Below are 20,345 nucleotides of genomic sequence, written 5' to 3' on the forward strand. Positions count from 1 at the left end.
ATGTTTACGGAGTGGAAGTGTACAATGGTTGAGCTTTCTTTATATGTTGGATGGGTGACAGCTGATACCTAATAGGTAGGTAGCTACGAACATTTGTTCTACAATTAGTTTCTAACAGTGCTTCTCATTTATGTTTTCCAGAGGGGAGTAGAAAAGATTACTATTGCTACTTTATGTTGTCAGTATTTCTGCACAAAAGATGATTATGTTAGTGTAGTGGATATGTATCCATTCAGGGATAGAATTATATGCTTTCGAGTTGCTAGAAAAATGTACTCATATTTCCTTCTCACATTTTTATACAGTCATATTATTCTGACATTTTATTTCTTTTTTCAAAAGGTGACATTTTATTCTACTCCAGCACCATATAAAGCTGGATAGTCCAATATAAGTAAGAATATGGTACTACCACCATCCAGAAAGTCTAAAACAAGTAAACATGACATGCTGCCTAACTCAATTAGTTCGTCTAAAACGACAATATTATTTGACCAGAGGTAGTATTTAGCCAAACATGCCATGCTACCTAACTCAAATTACATGCACACCAATTTCATATATAGGGGATTATATTAGTTACCACTAGGTCAAACTGATAATTACTACCAATTTGTTATATATATGTTGGAGCGATATACATGCATGTATGCATGAGAAATTTATGTTTTAGCAATCATGGATTTTTTCCCTTAACAATCCATATATCAATAACACTAACAAACTATTAGATTCAAAGTTTAGATTCGTCACACCGTGAGTATATAATTTTCTGTCAGTTGCAATTACTAAACAAGAACTTCTAATGCTTGTAGCTTTTGAGATTCCGTGTTGTAGCATGTGTTGATGTGACTCAGTACGTCGACAAAGATTGCTTTAGTGATAGCTAGTGAGTTAATATAATGTTAGTTATGTCAACCGACCATTGTAGTCAGTGTAAGTGTCTTGAATACAATATATCGACATCAGTTTTACACCGCAATATATTTCACATATTTACCTAAGAGTAAAATACATCGGAGGTCCATTAACTTTCGGTGAAGTGTCATCTAGGGCCATCAACTTTGAAACTGCATATTTGGGTCCATTAACTTTCGTTTTGTGTCATCTAGGTCCATCAACTTTAACTCATGCATTTTTTGTCCATGAACTTTTAAAATGGTTCACTGTAGGTCCACGCATGCATGCACGCACGTCGACTTTTTGCGTCGGTGGAGCCATACCTGCACTCGCCGCCGTCGCTCGTCTACCGGGCATGCATGTGTGTTTTCCTGCTCGAATCATGACAGGGCTAGTGCTTGCACGGCCTTGAGCGGCGTGACCATGCTAAGCGACGTGCCGAAACCGGTCCGTGACGTCCACGTCGGCCGGCTGCATCCCCTCGGGTAGCCTCCACTCGAAGGCGTGCAGCATAGAGGCCAGGAGCAGCGTCACCACCCTTGTCGCCATGGGCAGGCCCGGGCACTCCCTCCGCCCGGCCCCGAACGGCATGAACTCCAGCCGCCCGTCCTCTTGCTACGGAAGTCCACGCCCGTGCCCACAAACCGCTCCAGCACGAACTCCTCGGGCCGTGGCCACGCCCCTGGGTCGCGCATGATCGCCCACAGATTGATGATCACCTTGGTGCCGGCGGGCACCGTGAAGCCTCCCACCTCCGCGCCGTCGGCCATGGCCTCGTGCGGCATCAGCAGCGGGCTCGGCGGGTGCAGGCGCATGTACTCCATCACTACGGCTCGGAGGTACGGCAGCCTGTCGATGTCCGACTCGTCCGGGTGAGGCTTGGAGACCAGCGCGTCCCGCAGCTCTTCACGGACCTTGGCCATCACGGTCGGGTGCCGGAGCAGCTCGGCCATCGTCCACTCCACCGAGATCGTGTTTGTGTCCGTCCCGGCGGCGAAGAGATCCTGCGCGTGGATGGAAAAGTAAAATAAATGCTCCTGGCTGATTAGTTGAGAGTATCAATTCCAAGTGAGCTGATTGCTCACACTACGTAGGATATGATTTTTAGGGGCGGCTTCAGAGGCTTTGTAGGGGCGGTTTGCCCAGCCACCCCTACGCAAGGGTCTCTACAAATCATACATTTGTAGGGGCGGTTCTCAGGCCGCCCCTACAAATCGATTTGTAGGGGCGGTTCGTACTGTAGCCGTCCCTACAAATCGATTTATAGGGGCGGTCTGAGAACACCAGCCGCCCCTACAAATCGATTTGTAGGGGCGGCTACAGTACCAACCGCCCCTACAAATCATTTTTCCGCCAAAAAAAAATAAATTTATAGTTCAAATTTGACCAGAACATATATTTCTCATACACAACTCCATCATAACTTATCTGTGTCTGAACTACATATAGGACAGGCGTTGGTCAGGCTTGATAAGCAAATCTGAGACAAGTTTTCAGATGATTTGTGAAGACTAAACATGAATGTAGTCAAGTACTCAACTAGATCTAATAGCTACACATCAGCAAAAAAAAAACTATGAGCTCTTATTCTTCTCCAGACACACCTGCTACCCGACCACAGATAGCTCTATCGACATTATAGATTTGAAACGCTTTGGAAACTTCCTTCTCATTCTCAATCGCATCAGCTATCTGCAAATTAGATAATATAAATAATGGTGCTCCAAGCAGATAAAACTTGGGTTCCTGGCAACCACACTTCATTTTAGACAGGTTAAGGCTGTGCATGGACCATAAATACATTTCTAGTTTCATGAACATGGAATCATGAGTTGCTTTGATTGATGATACTGGAAAATCAGGTTTAGTGGACAGCCATTAGTCAAGTTAGTCCATGTAACTAAGAGAACTTATCAAAAACACTACCTCAGGATCTGCAAGGATTCTCTCATCAAGAACAGGGCCATTAGTGTGGACATCTTGGCTCCTAATCTGGGAGCTGCTCCATTCGGGCAATCCAGAATTCTGATGTAAAAACCATTGATTTAAATAGAAAGCACATGGAAGATATGCTAATGCTTCAAATAATAATGACCGCTAATACATACTGATAAGAGGTATCCAAGATCGATGTGCTGCGTTTTCACCAACGAGACATGCTTTGGTTTAAGCAAATCTGTTCGTCCAATGATGTCATCCAGCTTCTCATAACCCAACTGAGCTAATGCAGCTCGAACCTAAATGAATTAACCAATTTTCAAAAGTTACAATTATCCCTAAAAAATAGGCAGGTCTTGCAACAATCAAGGAACAAGGCTAAGACAAACAGCATCAGTAATGAGAATCATGACATACCTCCTCGGCAACAAAGAGGAAGTAGTTAACAAGATCACCAGGAACACCAGGAAACCTTGCACGAAGCTCTTCTCTCTACAAGAGCAAAGAATGTAAGAGGTAGTCCAATAAGAGGAAGATAAAATAACTTGTGTTGTTACTCCCTGACTAGCCACTCCAACTGGGCAATTATTTGTGTGGCAAATGCGTGCCATGACACACCCAGTAGCTATCATAGCTACAGAACCAAAGCCATATTCATCAGCCCCACCCTAAGTACTACCAAACCATTTTGTATAAGTGTCTGGAGGAAGTTAACTAGCATTACAAAACAGAAAATAATTTCATGGAATAGGTTGCAGGCTCCACTTTGCCAATAGGAATAGGTGCACGATCACTTTTCAGTTCAAGAAGATCTCGAAGAACCTACAGAAAAAAGACACTATGAGCTTCGTGGTAACCAAAAAAAATTCAATAATTAGCAACCTGAAGGATCACTACTTACATTGACAGGACGGCTTGCAAGATGTTGGTAGACAGTGTACGCATTATCTCTTTTCTCACGAATTGCTTTGTGCAGCAGGTCGGTCATCTCAGGATTATTCGCATGGTATTCACCTATTCAAAAGAAAAACATAATTCAGTACTGAAACCAGAGTATACGGCAAGAATTAATATATTGATTAGAGAGATACATGGTACATGTATATATATATATATATAGGTAGGGACAGGGACAGCTTATAGAAACAGAGCCGTCCTCCGATATCCCTTACCAAATACAAGTCAATCTACAATACATGCCAGACTTGGAGTCCAAGGCACATTGCCTGGCGACTATACCTGGGCCATAAGGCCCAAGGCATGTCGTCTAACAAATACTATGCTGTACTAACTAGAAGATAGTATGTTTGAGGGAAAGATAGAAGGTGGCATTAAATCTAGACTAAGAGAAGCGTAGCTATGCAGTTGATTCTAGGAAGTACTGCTGGAGAGAGATCTCCACAAGTAAAATAAATGTGCTAGAGTACAGCTTAAAATTGTCATGCTACATGACAGGATGAGGCACGGAGACACTTCTTTATTGATAAATCTCTAGGAAAGCTGAAATAAACTTAGATCACAATTCACAAACTAGTGATGCAACAGTATGTGTTATAGCATACAATACCACACCAAAACCAGATAAGATCATGAAAAAACCACATCATGATAAAACAATGTAGTCCCGTAAGAAAACGCCAGGTTACATGCATCCAAAACATAAAATTTAGCATGAGTTATAGGATAGACACTACCTCCAGGTCTGGATTGGATAAATCCAAAGTTTTCTAGCCTCTTCGCAGTATCTTCAGAGAATGCCTTCACCCAGAATGATAAGGTCTCTCTACCCAGCTTTACAAGGATCGATAGTGCTAGAAGTGTTAGTAAGTCACAAAGATATAAGACGTAAATCAACACTACAGGAGAGGGGAGAGGCCTTCTAAACAGTGTGCCAGAACAAAAAAAAGAGCTAAAGTGGAAAAAAAGGGCAGATAGGAATACTAGACAATTTTTGTGGCATTTGCTACTTGATTTTAACTACCTCGTCAAGTGTGAGACCTCCAATTTTTGATACACTTCCACAGAAGGCAAGATCAACAACTTCTTGACCAAGACCATAAATTTCAAAGATCTGAGCTCCACAATAGCTGTCCGAACAATGTGTACGGATTAAACAATTGTAGTGGAAATTCAGACTTCATAATATCGACAGTATAACTATGTTAACTGGATAGCAAAGATAGACAGACCTTGAGAGCAGTGAGATACCCATTTTTGAAAGAATTTTGAGCAGATCTGAGCTCCACAATAGCTGCCTCTGGAAGCCCCACCAGGATTGATCTGTGAGGGAGAGGGAGAGGGAGAGGGAGAGTTAGGAAGAGGGAGACAGGGTCCGCCAGCCACTCACCTAGGAGATGAAGCTCCACCTTCAGAGCTGCGGCTATGGGCAGATTTGGGCCGTCGTCGAGCAAGGGGAGGAGATCCGGAGGCCAGAGATCCGGAGCGCCGTCTTCGGCGGCGGGGTCGGCGTCGGCGTCGGCGTCTGAGGCCGCGACGTCGGAGAACGAGGCGGCGTCCGGGGAGCGGAAGCTCGGCCTGGGGCTCCTGGGCTTGTGCGAGGGCGACGACGCTGCCGCCGCCTTCCGGGACGCGGGGCGGCGGCGGACTTAGGGTTAGGGTTGGGCGGTGGCGTCTTGGACGGGGACGGGGAGGACGGCTGGTGGTGGCCCGCGTCCGCCTCCGCGTCGGATGTCTCGGATGCCGACCCTGAGGCCGCCGCCGTTGGGCGCTTCGGTGCCATGGGGGCGGCGGGGGAAGCAAGCGCGCCTAGGGCCTCGGCGCCGGGTGGTTCGGCGGCTGCGGCTGAGAAACTCGTCGCGCTGGTGGTGAATTTGCGATGCTCTCTGTGCTCGGCCGAGCGACTCGTGGGTTTGGTTGGGGTGGCTCGTACTGTATGGTGGGAATTTGTAGGGGCGGCTCAATCACCGGCCGCCCCTACAAATAATAATATCAGAGGCGGCTGGTGAGTAAGCCGCCCCTACAAATCCGATTTATTTGTAGGGGCGACTCGTATCATCAGCCGCCCCTACTGTTCTATTTATAGGGGCGGCTGGTCTCGTGGATCTTCAGCACTCCACTGTAGGGGCGGCTCCATCACTAGCCGCCCCTACAAAAATTTTATACCGTTGCTGCAAACCGTTTTTCACGTAGTGTCACGTACCAAAAGAAAAGATTTGATCGTTTCAAGGCTGAGTTGATCCGCCGAGTGAAGCTGAAGCAACACATCCAGGAAATCATTTTTCCTGTCGCCGTCGCCTGCGCTCAGACGGCGGCCGATGATAGGGTCGAAGAAGTCGTAGAACTTCCTGACGTGCTCGGCGGTGCGCCGGCGGCGGCTCTGCAAGTCGAGCACGGAGAGTGCAGGGAAGAGGTCCGACAGGTTGGGCTTCACGACTTCCTCCACGGTGTTCCTGACCAGCGTCTCCAGCTCCTGCACGCGGTCGGAGCTCAGGTCCACTATGTCCTCGGAGAAGAGCACGTTGGACACGAGGTTGAGCACTCCCGAGAACAACACGCGCCACACGCCCGGCGCGGCGGCTGAGGCAGCGGACGAGCTCGCGAACCTTCTCCTCCCCCACGGCGCGTGTCGCGCTGAGCCCGCGCGCGGAGAAGAGGTGGTTGGTGCACACGGCGCGGAGCCGCCTCCAGAGCGGGCTGGTGTCGGGGAGCCACAGGATGGAGCACTCGTGGTTCCCGAGCGCGCGCGCGGCATCAGTGACCGACCGCCCCGAAAGGAGGTGGTCGTACCTGTGCAGCACGTCGCGCGCGGCCGCGGCGGTGGAGGCCACGACGACGTGGGTGCTGCTGCCGAGCCACAGGGACATGACGGGGCCGTGCGTCTCCGCGAGCCGGGAGAGCACCTGATGCAGCTCGCCGTTGAGGTTGTGTATGTTGCCGAGAAATGGCAGCGCCGCGGGGCCCGGCGGCCGTCGTGCTGCCTTGCCGGAGATCCTCCTCTTCGGCTCGTTTTTTGGTGGAAACGAGCAGTTTGTAGAGGACGCAGGTGGAGAGTGCTACGCTGCAGATGAGCCATGGTAGGGTCGGAGCTTCCATTTTCATGGTATGTTGGATAGACGATGGTGTTCGTTAATGCATGGTCCTATACGGTAGGGTTAGTGCATTTCGGCCCGGCTAAGCGGCCCTGTCATGATTCGAGCAGGAAAACACACATGCATGCTCGGTAGACGAGCGACGGCGGCGAGTGCAGGCATGGCTCCACCGACGTAAAAAGTCAACGTGCGTGCATGCATGTGTGGACCTACAGTGAACCATTTTAAAAGGTCATGGACCAAAAATGCATGAGTCAAAGTTGATGGACCTAGATGACACAAAACGAAAGTTAATGGACCCAAACATGCAGTTTCAAAGTTGATGGACCTAGATGACACTTCACCAAAAGTTAATGTACCTCCGGTGTATTTTACTCTTTACCTAATCACATCCGTTACTACAATTACCGCAACCAACTGTTGAAGGTGTACATAGTTTTACCTACTGATAGTACCACGAGATGGAGTGGTTTACATGAATAAAAAAGCTGATCTGTAGCAATCAGTACAAATGTCACTGTTAACAGGCTTATCTCTGCTGGCAGCTATTAGTTGACCTACGGTGTGCAATGAACAATGTGCTCCATAACATGAATAAACACCTGAGATCAATACACAACAGGCTTGTTGGCTCATGTGTCCCTCTCCGGTTTCATGCATTCTTCACTCGTTCATGGTGTTACAGCAGTGTATCGAATAGTGGGACAATCCCTCAACACTTCCTCTCCAAATTAGGACAAAATCCAGCTTCCTCTTCTCGCTCCTCCTCACCAGGCCAGCTTCGTCCCTGCACCAGTTTCCTCTATGTGGGTCACATTGAAGGGCTCTTCCACGAAAACCACTGACTAGACTCTACATCTAATCTGAATTTTGGAGTCTTTGTACTGCAGTTGCCTCAAATTGCTGGCCAATCAACCTGCTGAATTTTGAAAGCTAGTTCACGTTCAGGATCAGCCATCAGAGCAATGATGACCGTAAGAAATACTGGTCTTATTTCTGAGACTCTTTTGTATCCTAGTGCGTCCTATCCCAATACAGTATAACTGGAAATCAGCCCATGTTTAGTTCAAAAACTTTTCCCAAAAAGTGCTACAATAACCATCACATCGAATCTTACGATACGTGCATGGAGCATTAAATGTAGACGAAAAAAAACTAATTGCACAGTTTGGTTAGAAATCGTGAGACGAACGTTTTGAGCCTAATTAGTCCATGATTGAACACTAATTGCCAAATAAAAACGAAAATGCTACAGTAGCTAAATTCCCAAATTTCACCCAACTAAACACACAGTCAGTGATATGGCTATCAGGTCGACGAATTCCAAACTCTTTTGTATCCCAGTGCGTCCCATCCCAATACAGGATAACTCGAAATCAGCCATATGGTTATCAGGTAGACGAATTTCTATTGTGTGGGTTTGGAAATGAAAGGCAAAAGCAGGAGGAATGGTTTATAGAGTGGAAGCGTGCCAAGGGTGGAGCTTTCTTTATATGTTGGATGGGTGATGGATGATACCTGATGATCGGTAGGTAGCTAGTAACATTTATTCTACAATTAAGTTTCTAAGAGCTTCTCTCATTTATTCTACAACTAAAACTGTAGAAAAGATTGCTAGAAGTGCTACTTTGAGCTGTGAGTATATATATATGTCAAATGTTTGTAATAATTAGTCTGATTCCCTTGCTGGTAAGGGATGAAGCCAGATTTTTTCCTTGTTTTAACTAAAATAATGCAGTGCATATCATTCCAGTAATAGAATTGTTTCCGAGATGCTAAAAATGTACTCATATTCCACATCAATTTAATTAATTGCACTGTCCAAGATTCAAACTCGAGTCCTCTCGCTCTTGATGTAATATTGAATTGACCATTTCTTGGAACTAAGCATAAATAAATGTAGCAGCTGCCCATGCTGTTAGCCATCACTACCGGTGCTCCCGCTGTCGCCGCGCCACACGTCGCCTACACGCAGCTGCCACACCGGGTGCCCATACCCGCCAGCCATCCCCTGTCTCTGCTCTTGTTTGCGCCACCACTGCTGCGGCTTGCGGCTTGCCCACGCCGCCTGCCACCTAAGGGACGGGAGGAGTGGGTGAAAGAGAAAGGGGAAATCGAGTTTATGAGATAGCAGATTATATTAGTTTATATATAGTAGGTACTGAATTTTGAGAGCATTGGAGGCTCCATCTCGGTTAATTCTAGAAGTATAAACTAGTTCACCATATCTTACTATCACTAGGAAATATGCCCGTGTCTTGCTACAGTATAATACTAACTGTGGTATCCTCTTTACCTTAAACATAAGTAACGGGATCGGGGATTGAAAAAGCCGAGATCGAAAATGAAATTGTGAACATTTGGAAACAAACAAGCACAGACAGAAAGCCAAAAAAATAAGTTACAATTGTCTATATCTATATCTATACCTATTGTCGTTAATTTTGTAAAGTGCAATGTAAATTCTGAATTGACTAACTTTTTTCGCACGAAGCTAGCAATGTTAAAAGAAATCTTATTTCTAAGAAAAAAAGTTGGGAAAAATAACTTCTCGTAAATTAGAACGGTGAATGTTATAATACCCTTCTATTTTTTTTTCTCTTTTTTCTTATCTTTCATCGTTATTTTTTCCTTACTTATTTTCTTTTTCCCTCTTCCTCTCTCCTCCTTATCTTGTCCTCTAGGACACGGACGCGCGCCTCCATCCGTACACTGTTCCTCTTCCTTGAGTCCACAGAAATCGAGTCTTCTTTCATTCGCCTCTCTCGCCTCCAACTTGCCCCGGCGTGCTCGTGCCCGCCCACACACACGGAGGATCCACAGCCACGCCCACGCCCGCACTCTGCCTCGTAGGTGAGGCACATGCCCGTACTCCGATGACACCTCACCATTGCGGCTCATGACTGCACTCCAACAGCAGCGAGCCACGCTCCGACGACGCCTCGCCGTCGTGGGCGACCGTTCCAACGACGCCTCGCCATCACGGCCTGCGGCCATGATCCATCTCCGTTCTTCCTTGCTTCGAGCTCCTTGGCGGGAGAAGCGGAGGCGCTGTGTGCGGACGGGATGGCTCTTATCCATTTTTTTTTTTGGAATGAATACATCATTCAATTTGGCAGGCAGAATAGTAAAGATTTCATCGAAAACTTACAGCAGCTTGCCAAACAAACGCTAATAGAGGGCCTCAGGGCTGCTGTGGGGAGGCGACGGCGCGGGCACCCTGGCCGGCGAGTGCAGAGGTGGTGGCGCTGGCGCCCTAGAGGCGTGACCCCGTCTGTTGGATTCTTTCTCTGATTTCATCTATTCGATCCTTTCTCTGATTTCGTCGATTTGATTCTTTCTTTGATTTCGGCTTGGAGGCCTGGAGTAATTTGATTTTATAAGTTGTCTTTCTATAGTTATCTGATTTGGGTTTGGATTTGGATCGAGGTGGTGGTTCCATTCTGTCTCGGTTTGGTCCCTTGCACCTTGCTCACAGATTTGGAAAATCTTTAGACCGAAGGAAATCTAGTTGATTTGGGAGTGGGGATGGTTAAAGATATTGCGGAGGCCAGAAGAAGGAACGGACGAAAAAATTGAGGTAGAAATTTTACCACTTTAGTATTAGGGATAGATTAATTGGAGGCTCCATGCTAGTCCTGACACGTGCTAAAAAAATCAATTGTACAAATTCTCATAAAAACCAAAAAGATTTGGTCATCAATTTTGTAAACTCATTGATACTTGTAGGCATCGGATCAGTTCTGCTTTCTAAAAAACTACAAATAAATATTTACCATTATGAAAAGCAACACATAGTAACCACTAAATGTACAACTAAAACCTATTGTGCCATTTTGAAACATAACCTAAAATAACCACCTAAGAAATTTAAAGCTACCCACTTATGCCATTACGAAACATAATTTAAAATAGCACCAAAATTTAACCAAAATTTCCTGGCCACTATACCATTATGATTGATAATCCAAGTAACACCTTAAATAATTTACATCTAAAGCAATGCATTCTCCTCAGATCGCTGGCCGATCAGCTTCGTGAAGTTGGGCAGCTGGTTCATGGTCAACGAGATCATTTCTGTTACAAATACAGATTTCATTCTTCAAGCTCGTCTATTCTATCACAGTGCGTCCCATCCCGATATATAACTGGAAATAATCGATGATTATTAGGTAGATGAGATTGTGTCATTTTGTGGGTAGGCAAAGGAAAGGTGAAAAGGTGGAATGTTTATGGAGTGGAAGCGTGCCAGGGGTGGAGATTTCTTTATATGTTGGATGGGTGTGATAGCTGATACCTGATAGGTAGGTAGCTGTGGACATTTGTTCTACAATTAAGTTTCTAACAGTGCTTCACATTTATGTTTTCCGGAGAAGAGTAGAAAAGATTACTGCTGCTGCTTTGTGTTGTCAGTAAATTCTGCACAGAAGATCATTATGTCATTGCCGTGCATATATATCCTTTTTTTAGACAAAAGGTCTCTCCTGCTTTTATATTTCAAAAAGCAAATAATGGTTCGAGTTCAGACAAGTTTAGGCACACAAGCGCGCACACAGCGCATACAGTCTAGCCCATTTGCTTATTACAAAACACTGGCACATCTAGCTCACTCCTGACATCTGTTGAAGACCGAAACTCCAATTGTTGTAGCCGCTGCTATCTCCTCCTTCCACTCGATCTGTGCCGGGCGCCTTGACAATTCTTCCATCTTGACAATTAGCCCTTCCAGCACCACTGCAACCTCTTGCTTGAACAGCGAAAGCCAGCCTCTTAACATCTTCGTAATTCTGATCAGCACCATCCTCATACCTAGCCAAACCACTCCCTGAAAGCAAATTTCATTTCTTAACTTCCACAGAGACCACAAAACAGCAGATGAAATCACATTAGTAACAAAAAATTTCTTGTTAGCAACCCACAGTCTAGCTACAACTTCATAGTCAGAACCGATTTCACACCTATCACCTCAGCAACCAATTTCCAAACATTCACAGCTACGCAACACTCAAAAAATAAATGTGTAATGGACTCAAGTTCATTACAGAACAGGCAAGTGGGATCAGTAACATCCCTTCTCTTTTGTAAATTGTCCCTTGTAAGATTTCTATTGTGAGACAACAACCACAAGAAAAACTGTACTCTAGGTGGAATCACCAACTTCCATACAACATGAGTATAAACAGGAAACACACCTCTATAGTTGATCACAGCATAGAGAGATTGGACTGCGTACGTGCCATGAGAGGTATAGCTCAACATTATTTGGTCCTCATCATTGTTGAGAATGGTTCCCTCAATTACACCACACAGATCCCACCACATGCTCATAAGAGCCTCGGATACATTTCTTCTAAAAGTGAGCATGAGCTCATGCCCATCCCAGACCAGGCTTATAGACTTACCATGCTGTTCATTAATAACATACAATGGCCAGAACATGATGGCCAAACTTGTATTTCCAACCCATTGGTCCTCCCAAAACCTTAATTTCTTCCCATTCCCTACTACCCATCTGATGCCCATATGGGTTGCTTGAGCTGCCCAGAGAACCCCTTTCCAGAAAGGGGAGGATCCTAGATTCGGGCAGCAAAAGATGTTAGGATCATTGGTTTTGTACTTAAAGTCTACAATCTTGACCCAAATAAAATTCTTATGAAGCTGGTATCTAAAGATCCAAGAAGCTAGCAGGGCTAAGTTTAGGCTCCTCAAATCCAGGATACCTAGACCTCACTCCTCCTCCTTTTGAGCTACTAACTGCCAGCTGGTTAAATGGTATTTATGTTTGTCTTCGGTATTGTTTCACAAGAAATGCCCCATATGAGAATTCATCATTTTGATAGCCCACTAAGGAAATTTTATAATAGACAGCAAAAAGACTGGAATACTAGCCAGACAAGCTTTGAGTAAAGCAAGCCTACCAACATATGACAGAAGCATACCCCTCCAACCTGTGATCCTTTTTATAATTTTGTCCACCACAGGTTGGAGGTCTTTCCTTGTCAGCTTATTATAATGAAGGGGAACCCCCAAGTATTTAATAGGAAAATCACCTTTCTTACAACAGAAAAGCCTAGCAAACTCATTAGCCTGATCTTCCTCCAAACCCAATGTCAACAAATCACTCTTATCATAATTAATTTTCATGCCTGACATTTGCTCAAAGCAAATAAGCAGCCATTTCAAATTGCTAGCTTTTTCCAAATTATTTTCTAAGAAGAGCAGTGTATTATCAGCATACTGCAAGCTGATGATGCCACCCTCTATCACTTGTGGTAACAGACCAGAAATAAGGCCATGCCTAGCTGCTTTCATAAGCATTCTAGAGAAAACGTCGGCTACTAAATTGAATAATAGAGGGGATAAAAGATCTCCCTGTCTCAGACCTTTTCTAGGTTTGAGAAGGTACTATTCAAATACAGATAGAACCTCCTCTAACTACCTGTTGTAACCAGCCTCTCCATTTTCCACCAAAACCCCTGGATTCAAGCATCTCCTCAAGGAAAGACCAGCTGACCCTATCATATGCTTTTTCATAATCCAATTTCAGCACCACCCCTTCCTGTGTTTTTGTTTATGGACCTCATGAATAATTTCATGAGTAGCCACAACACTCTCTAATATAAACCTGCCTTTAATGAAGGTTGTTTGGTTGGAAGCCACTAACCTATCAGCCACTTTAACCATTCTATTATTCAGCAGCTTGGAGAAAATTTTAAAGGTACAGTTTATCAGGCTAATAGGCCTAAATTTCTTTAGCACCTTTGCCTCCGGTTCTTTAGGGACCAACGTTATCATGGCATAATTTAACCTATCTAGATTCAAATCCCCTTGCTCAAACATTCTTACTAGGCTCATCAGATCATCCTTGATCAGATCCCAAAAGACTTGATAGAAAAGGAAAGAGAAACCATCTAGGCCAGGGGCTCCTTTAGCATAAGAGCTAAAGACAGCCTCTCTAACTTCATTTTCAGTGAAAGGAGCCTCTAGCAGCTCATTTTCTAAGTCAGTCACTTTTTCATCTGTTTCCAAAAAATCTTGTCATAAATTCACACCACTATTCTCTTTCTTACCGAATAAATTCTTGTAAAAGTCATGAGCATGCTCAAGCATGCCTTTGTTATCATCTATCCATCCATCAGGCCCTTCTAACCCGGAGATGCGCTTTTTCCTATTTCTTTGATTGGCCACAGCTTGAAAATACATTGTGTTTCTATCTCCCTCCTTTATATTCCTATCCCTTGATCTTTGTCTAGCTTTGATCTCCTCGAATTTCCAGATAGCTTCTAGATCTTTAACAATCTCCTTCATCCTCTATCTCTCCAACTCAGTAATAATCGAGTTCTCATATTTCAAGTCTAACAGGTCATACTCCTTAAGGAGTTCTTGCTTTTGTTTTCTAACTTGGGCATTAATATTTAAGGCCCATCCCTTGACCTTCTTCCTTACCAATCTAATTTTAAATTGCCAAATGTCTAAAGGATCCGTGAAGGCACAAGGAGTGTTCCATAATTTGGCAATAAGCTCCTTAAAATCAGGTTGTTGTAACCACCACTTCTCAAATATAAAAATACTTGGTTTCCTTCTGTCCTCCAAGCCAAAATTAAGGAGTAGAGGAACATGATCACTACTTGCTCTAGAGCTAGTGGACACAAAGGCTAACGGGAACTTATGTTCAAAATTGATGGTGCAAATTTTTTTGTCAATAGCAGCCAAAATAGGCTGCTCTTGATTATTTGTCCAGGTGAAAGCTCTAGAGGAAGGTTTTAATTCAATCAAACCAAACTTATTAATCCAGTCCATGAACAAATCTGCCCATTTGTGGTTAATGACTCCATTGCTTTTATCCTTAGCATTATAGACTAAATTGAAATCGCCATCTATCACAGTAGAACCATCCCACTCATCTAGTAAATTCTCTAGTTCATTAATGAACTCTTGTTTTCCTTCCTCATACGGTGAACCATAGATCGTAATCAACCTCCACACAAAGTTGTCATGGTAGTTCCTAATTATAGCAGCAACACTATAAACTCCTAATTTCCAGGCCAGAACTTCAAACTTTCTCTCACTAAATCCTACCAGGATGCCACCAACAGTACCTTCCGTAGGGAGGTATTGCGGGTTGAAGTATTTTTGAACATATTTTAGGAAGGAATCTGTAACACCCAAAATTTCAGCCTTTTTGGAAATAAGAAAACTCGATTTAATTATGTTATTATGTGAACATTGAAATATAGGAAAGAAATAATTTTTGTGGAAATAAAATCAAATATAAGGTTAGTAACATGTTGATGCACTCATGCTGGAGCATTGTATTTAATATGTTGAGTGGTTTTTGATTTAAACTCAAAAAAATTCAAATCCATTTGAAAATACTTTTGAAAAACTCTAAAAATAAAAAGAAAAAGGTTTCTTCATTTCTCTCCCCTCTTCTTTTTCAATTCGGCCCATGGCCTTTCTCCCTCCCGCTGGCCCAGTTGGCCGCTGGCCCTCCTTGCCTCCGTGCCAACCCAGCCCCGCCAAGCCCAGCAAGCGCGCCAGCCCAGCAACCGTCGCCGCGCCGGCCCATCTCGGCTAGGCAACTGCCGCCGCGCCTCCTTCCCTCTTCAGCGGCTGACATCCCAGCCCCACCTGTCAGCTCCTCCCCCACCTCCTTTCGCGCGTCCCACAACCGCCCACACATGCCTGGAGAAACCGCCGCCGAACTGCGCCCGCTCCTCGCGCATCGTGGGCGCGTCGCCCGCTCCCCGGCCTCTTTAAAATGAAGCCGAGACCCCCCGCGCGCCCCCCCTGCTGCCCCCGCTCCCTCCTTCGCGCTCGCTATGCACGGAAGACGCAACCGCCGTGACGCCAAGGTCCGCTGTCCGCCATCCGCGTCGTCCATCGTCCTCGAGCCGCCTTCGTCCCCGTTTTGCACCGTGGTGAGAATCCCCGTGCTCCCCTCTCTCCTCCAGTGCCGTTACTTTCTTATTTCGTGGTCGTTTGTGCCTTAGACGAGTGCGCCCTGAGCTCTTGCTCACCGGCCATGGCGACCGCCGCGTCGGCTCTCTTCTCTGGCTGCCGTATAGGCCTAGTCGAGATCCCCTGCTCCTCCGCAACTCCCCGGTGCCCTCGGTTCTCCGAACCGTGGTCCCTAGCCCCTGAACCGCGCGCTCCGGCGAGTCCTTGCCACCGGCCATGGCTGCGCCGCCGTGGTTGTCACTATGCCGGCCGCCGGCGCCCCTTTCTCTCTCCCTCTCATCTGTTCCGGGCCGTTCGATCTTGATCCAACGGCCACCGTTGGCTGATACCCCTTCGCGGGTAGATTTGCTAAAGAGCCCCCTGTTTTCGCTTAATTGTACCCGCAGTCCATAGCGCAAATTCCTGAGTACGCTTTCTTCTTTTGAAAATGTAAACTAAACTGTTTTAGGCCAAAGTACGTTTTCAGTATTTACAGAAATGCCATTTGTACTGTTTTGCTTATAAAATCGTCGTTTTAGCTCCGAATTGATCCGTTCAAAATGCGTTAGCTTCGTAATTTCATAATCTACATGTTAGTACCACTATTAATCTAGTTTGCAACTTTTAAATTTCATGATTAGTTTTAATTACATAAAGTGCTATAGAAAACCCCGTTTAATTCATAACTTTCGCATTTTAGCTCCGATTTTCGTGAACTTCGTGTTGACATGATCGTAGCGAGACATAGGTTCTTTTCATAAACATTTTATCTTGTTTTCTATACTATTGGTGTACTATTCTAACTATAGGATTGTTTGCTTTGTATGAATGTTTTTGGAATGTTATATGTTGCCGTGTTGGTCACGTTCAGATGGTGAGGAGAACGTTGGAGATCAAGAGTTCTTCGACGACCAGAAGGACCAGCAAGAGTTTGTGAACCAAGGCAAGTATAGCATGGGCCTACCTTGATGTCCTATTCACTTTAATCATTTACTCATGTGCATGTGTCTAAATTTGATAATCTTAAGGACATCCTAGTTATTTGATGACATGTTCCCTTGACTCCTTTGGGTTAATTGCATATGGGTAGATTGCTAGTGCTCTAACTGAACATGGTCTATACAATGGTTACTGGTTCTATGGAACTAAAGGTAAAACATGCTTTATAACAACTGATCCATAGGGCGAAGGAGCAAATGACTTTTGATCATGTCACTCTCGGCCCTCCATAAGGACTTATCTGTCGGCAAAAGCTGGGACTGACAGTGCAACCATGAGAGTCATATGGCTCTGACTTTAGTTCAGTAATAGGACCTTTTCTAGCTTGTTAGAGGTTACCTTTATGGCGCAAAAGGGGCTTGCCACGTTGGGTATAGGGCTGCCTCTGTTCCTATGTGTATAGCCGCGATGGATATGTGCCATAGGAAAGGGGGTTTCCTACATCTGCCTACCGAGGAAACCTAGCGACCCTAACTTGTTAGAGAAACCTATGAAATGGCTTCATAGTGTACCCTGCCCGCTCACCTTGGCAGTGACATGGGAGTAATTAACCCAGGCATATGTGAATCACGACTTGCGGTGAATGTGCACCACCTCTGTAGAGGGTTACAAACTGTTATAACAGCTGTGCTCACGGTCACAAGCGGACCGAAAAACTCACAGAATAATTAGATACTCATTATGGTTCATTTACGATGGTTTCTGATGATAATATGATGCAAATAATTCTAATATCTGATTATGTGGGTTTAAATGGGAGCTTAAGCATAACTTGATAATAATTGGTAATAAAATTCTGACTTACTAAAAGTGCTAACTGCAGTAAGCCAGTGTCATCCTTTTTGAGCTACATAACCCCATGTTATCTTGTTAAGTATGGGAAGTACTTACGCTTGTTTATTTCTTTATTTGGACAAAAGACCCGGATGGGTAACAGATGACAATGGGTATGAGGAATTTCCTAAGGATTATTAGGCTTGTGGTCAACCAGTTGACCTTCCCTGTGATGAAGTCCCATGAGAGAGTTATCTTTTTATATTCCGCTGTGTGATGTAGGACTATGTTATATTATGGTCCTTGATGTAAGAGACACCGTGATGATACGTTTTGTAATTTGTTAGTTTCTGTGTGTGATTGATCCCTGGGCACACATGAGTTTTGTGCATTCAATTTATCCTTAAAATTGGGTGTGACAAATTGGTATCAGAGCCAGGTTGACTGTAGGATGCAAGCCTAGTTAGAAAACGATCGTTTTAGCATCTTTGCTCCTCTGGTTTCTTGCTTACTATCTTATTCTTGTTATTTTATTAAAACATTTATGCTTTTCATACCATAATCTATTATATACAATTGTTGATTCTAATTCTATCTCACTTTAAATCTATAGATGTCTCATAACCCGAAGACCACTCGCCTCAGCACTACTGGCTACCGTGCCCTGTTCACCCCACGTGCTCCACAGGCGGAGAAGGAGATTGTGATCATCTCCGATGATGAAGAGATGGCTACACCGACACCTGCACCTGCTCCTACTCCAGCTGTTGCACCGGTCTATCCTATTGTGGTTACCCCTGAGGAGTCATCATCTACTTCACCTATGCCTGTGCCATCCCCAGCTGTCCCTGTGGTGGACGAGGGATAGGTTGGAAGTGCAAGTACTACTTCAAGCCAGCCCCGGAGACGGCCTACTACCACACCCTCCTCACTCATGTGCTAGACGACTACTACCCCGACTTGCACGCCTCCATCAGCTATCAATGTGCAGAGTACCAACATCCATTGGAGGCCACCTTCTGGAAGGTAGAGCTGATGGTCACCACTTGGAACGACATCAAGAATGGACATGAGGTGGAGACTGTCCACCGTGCCACTGCTAGAAGGGCCCATGCCTTGGATGGCATGGAAGATGTAGCGCAGGACGCCTACATCTACTACCATGGTTGTCGCTTTGAGGCCATGAGGGAGGATCGTTTTAGGTTCCTTCCTCGCAATGATCATGAGGGTGTTTGGTAGGTCTTGGCACCACCAGAGAATGACCCAACTCTGGAAGCAACAGTGCAGCATGTCCATGCTATGCAGGGGGTGGATGAAGAAGTCAAGGGAGAGCTGCGTGCATCACAGAGGGCCAAAAGACGCCTCTAGAAGCAAGTTGATGAACTATGTGCTCAATTTGGGCAGCCACCAATCTACAAGAAGAAGCATCGGTCGTTCACCATGATTGACACCGCCCTATAGGTATTAGGTGCCTTGATTTAGATTATCACATCGTTAGTTCATGTTTCATATTTAGTCTTGTTTGGTCTTATGAACTTGGATGATTAGATGATTTAATTTGTGAACTTGGTTGATTTGGAGTTTGGTTGTATGCTGGAAGTTTGTGGGCATGTCCACAACTTCCTTAGAATGGAACCTTAAGATTAGATGAAATCTTAATGCAGATGGTTTGCTTTATCTTATCTCTGCTGTGTTATTTTCTGGAGCAGCCTGTGATCTTTATCTTGTATCTCAAAATCTGGGCTGTCAAAAATTCTGAATTTTTTGTGGAGATAACTAGACTTCTGTATCTTTCAAATGCCTCTGGAATCACATCAATAGCTATTCAGGTTTGTGAGATCTAGCTGTCACAAGTTGTGGTTTTTGCGCAGACTGGAACCCAGAACAGATTCGGTTTAGCTCTATTTTTGACCATGTATATGTCAGAATCAGTAAAAGTGATCTAAATAAAAGTTGTATCTGATCTCCTAAGCTTTCCAACTGTTCTTGGTACACCTCTGTTGGATCTCTGAAAATCAAGTTATGATAGATTTACTGAACTGCTGTTTCTGGAATCTTATCCAGAAAATTCTCAGCATTGTTTTCTTATCTTTTGTAAGCTCTCTATAATTTGGAAAACAGATGGCCGCAAGAGGAGGAAGAGGTAGAGGCCTTGGTCGTGGGCATGATGCTCTTATAAATCCACCACCACAGCCACCTGTGACCATGGAACAAATATTGAGAATGCAAGCGAAGTTGATGCAAGCTATGATGCAGCATTTGGACAATGAACCTGCAAGAGGACCACCGCCTGTTCAGGTCAGAGATAAGAGTGGAGAGTTTATGAAGGGTCGCCCACCGGTGTTCACTCATGCCTCAGACCCTATGGAGGCAGATGATTGGTTGCGTGTTGTAGAGAAGCAACTTAACATAGCACAATGCAACGATCTTGAGATGGTGTTGTATGCTTCTGGTCAACTCCAGGGAGCAGCTCAGGATTGGTGGGATTCTTTCCAGTATGGACGTCCCAGTAATGCTCCTACTATCACCTGGTACGAATTCAAGGACAATTTCTGGTCTTATCATATCCCTGATGGACTCGTGGAATTGAAGCAGGAGGAATTTAGGTCCCTCAAGCAAGGATCCATGACTGTGGCGGAGTATCATGACAAGTTTGCTCAACTGTCACGCTATGCTCTAAATGATGTAGCTGAGGATAAGGAGAAGCAACGTCGTTTCCTCAAGGGACTCTATGATGGACTGCAG

General features: G+C 44.8%; 1 protein-coding gene and 1 pseudogene across 1 annotated transcript; both read right to left on the reverse strand.

Annotated features, from left to right (window-relative positions):
- Positions 1-1,280: 1,280 nt before the first annotated feature.
- Positions 1,281-6,891, reverse strand: LOC136543556 (cytochrome P450 76M5-like; annotated as a pseudogene).
- On the reverse strand, positions 3,559-5,078 carry LOC136542882 (ferredoxin-dependent glutamate synthase, chloroplastic-like). Its single transcript, XM_066535517.1, has 5 exons — positions 5,028-5,078; positions 4,820-4,925; positions 4,533-4,629; positions 3,740-3,852; positions 3,559-3,660 (listed from the first exon to the last, which is right to left on the reverse strand). Exons 1-5 carry the CDS (start codon positions 5,048-5,050, stop codon positions 3,559-3,561), a joined length of 441 nt encoding a protein of 146 aa, XP_066391614.1. The 5' UTR covers positions 5,051-5,078.
- Positions 6,892-20,345: the final 13,454 nt, after the last annotated feature.

The sequence above is a fragment of the Miscanthus floridulus genome, chromosome 3, assembly GCF_019320115.1.
Source record: "Miscanthus floridulus cultivar M001 chromosome 3, ASM1932011v1, whole genome shotgun sequence".
Lineage (NCBI taxonomy): Eukaryota > Viridiplantae > Streptophyta > Magnoliopsida > Poales > Poaceae > Miscanthus > Miscanthus floridulus.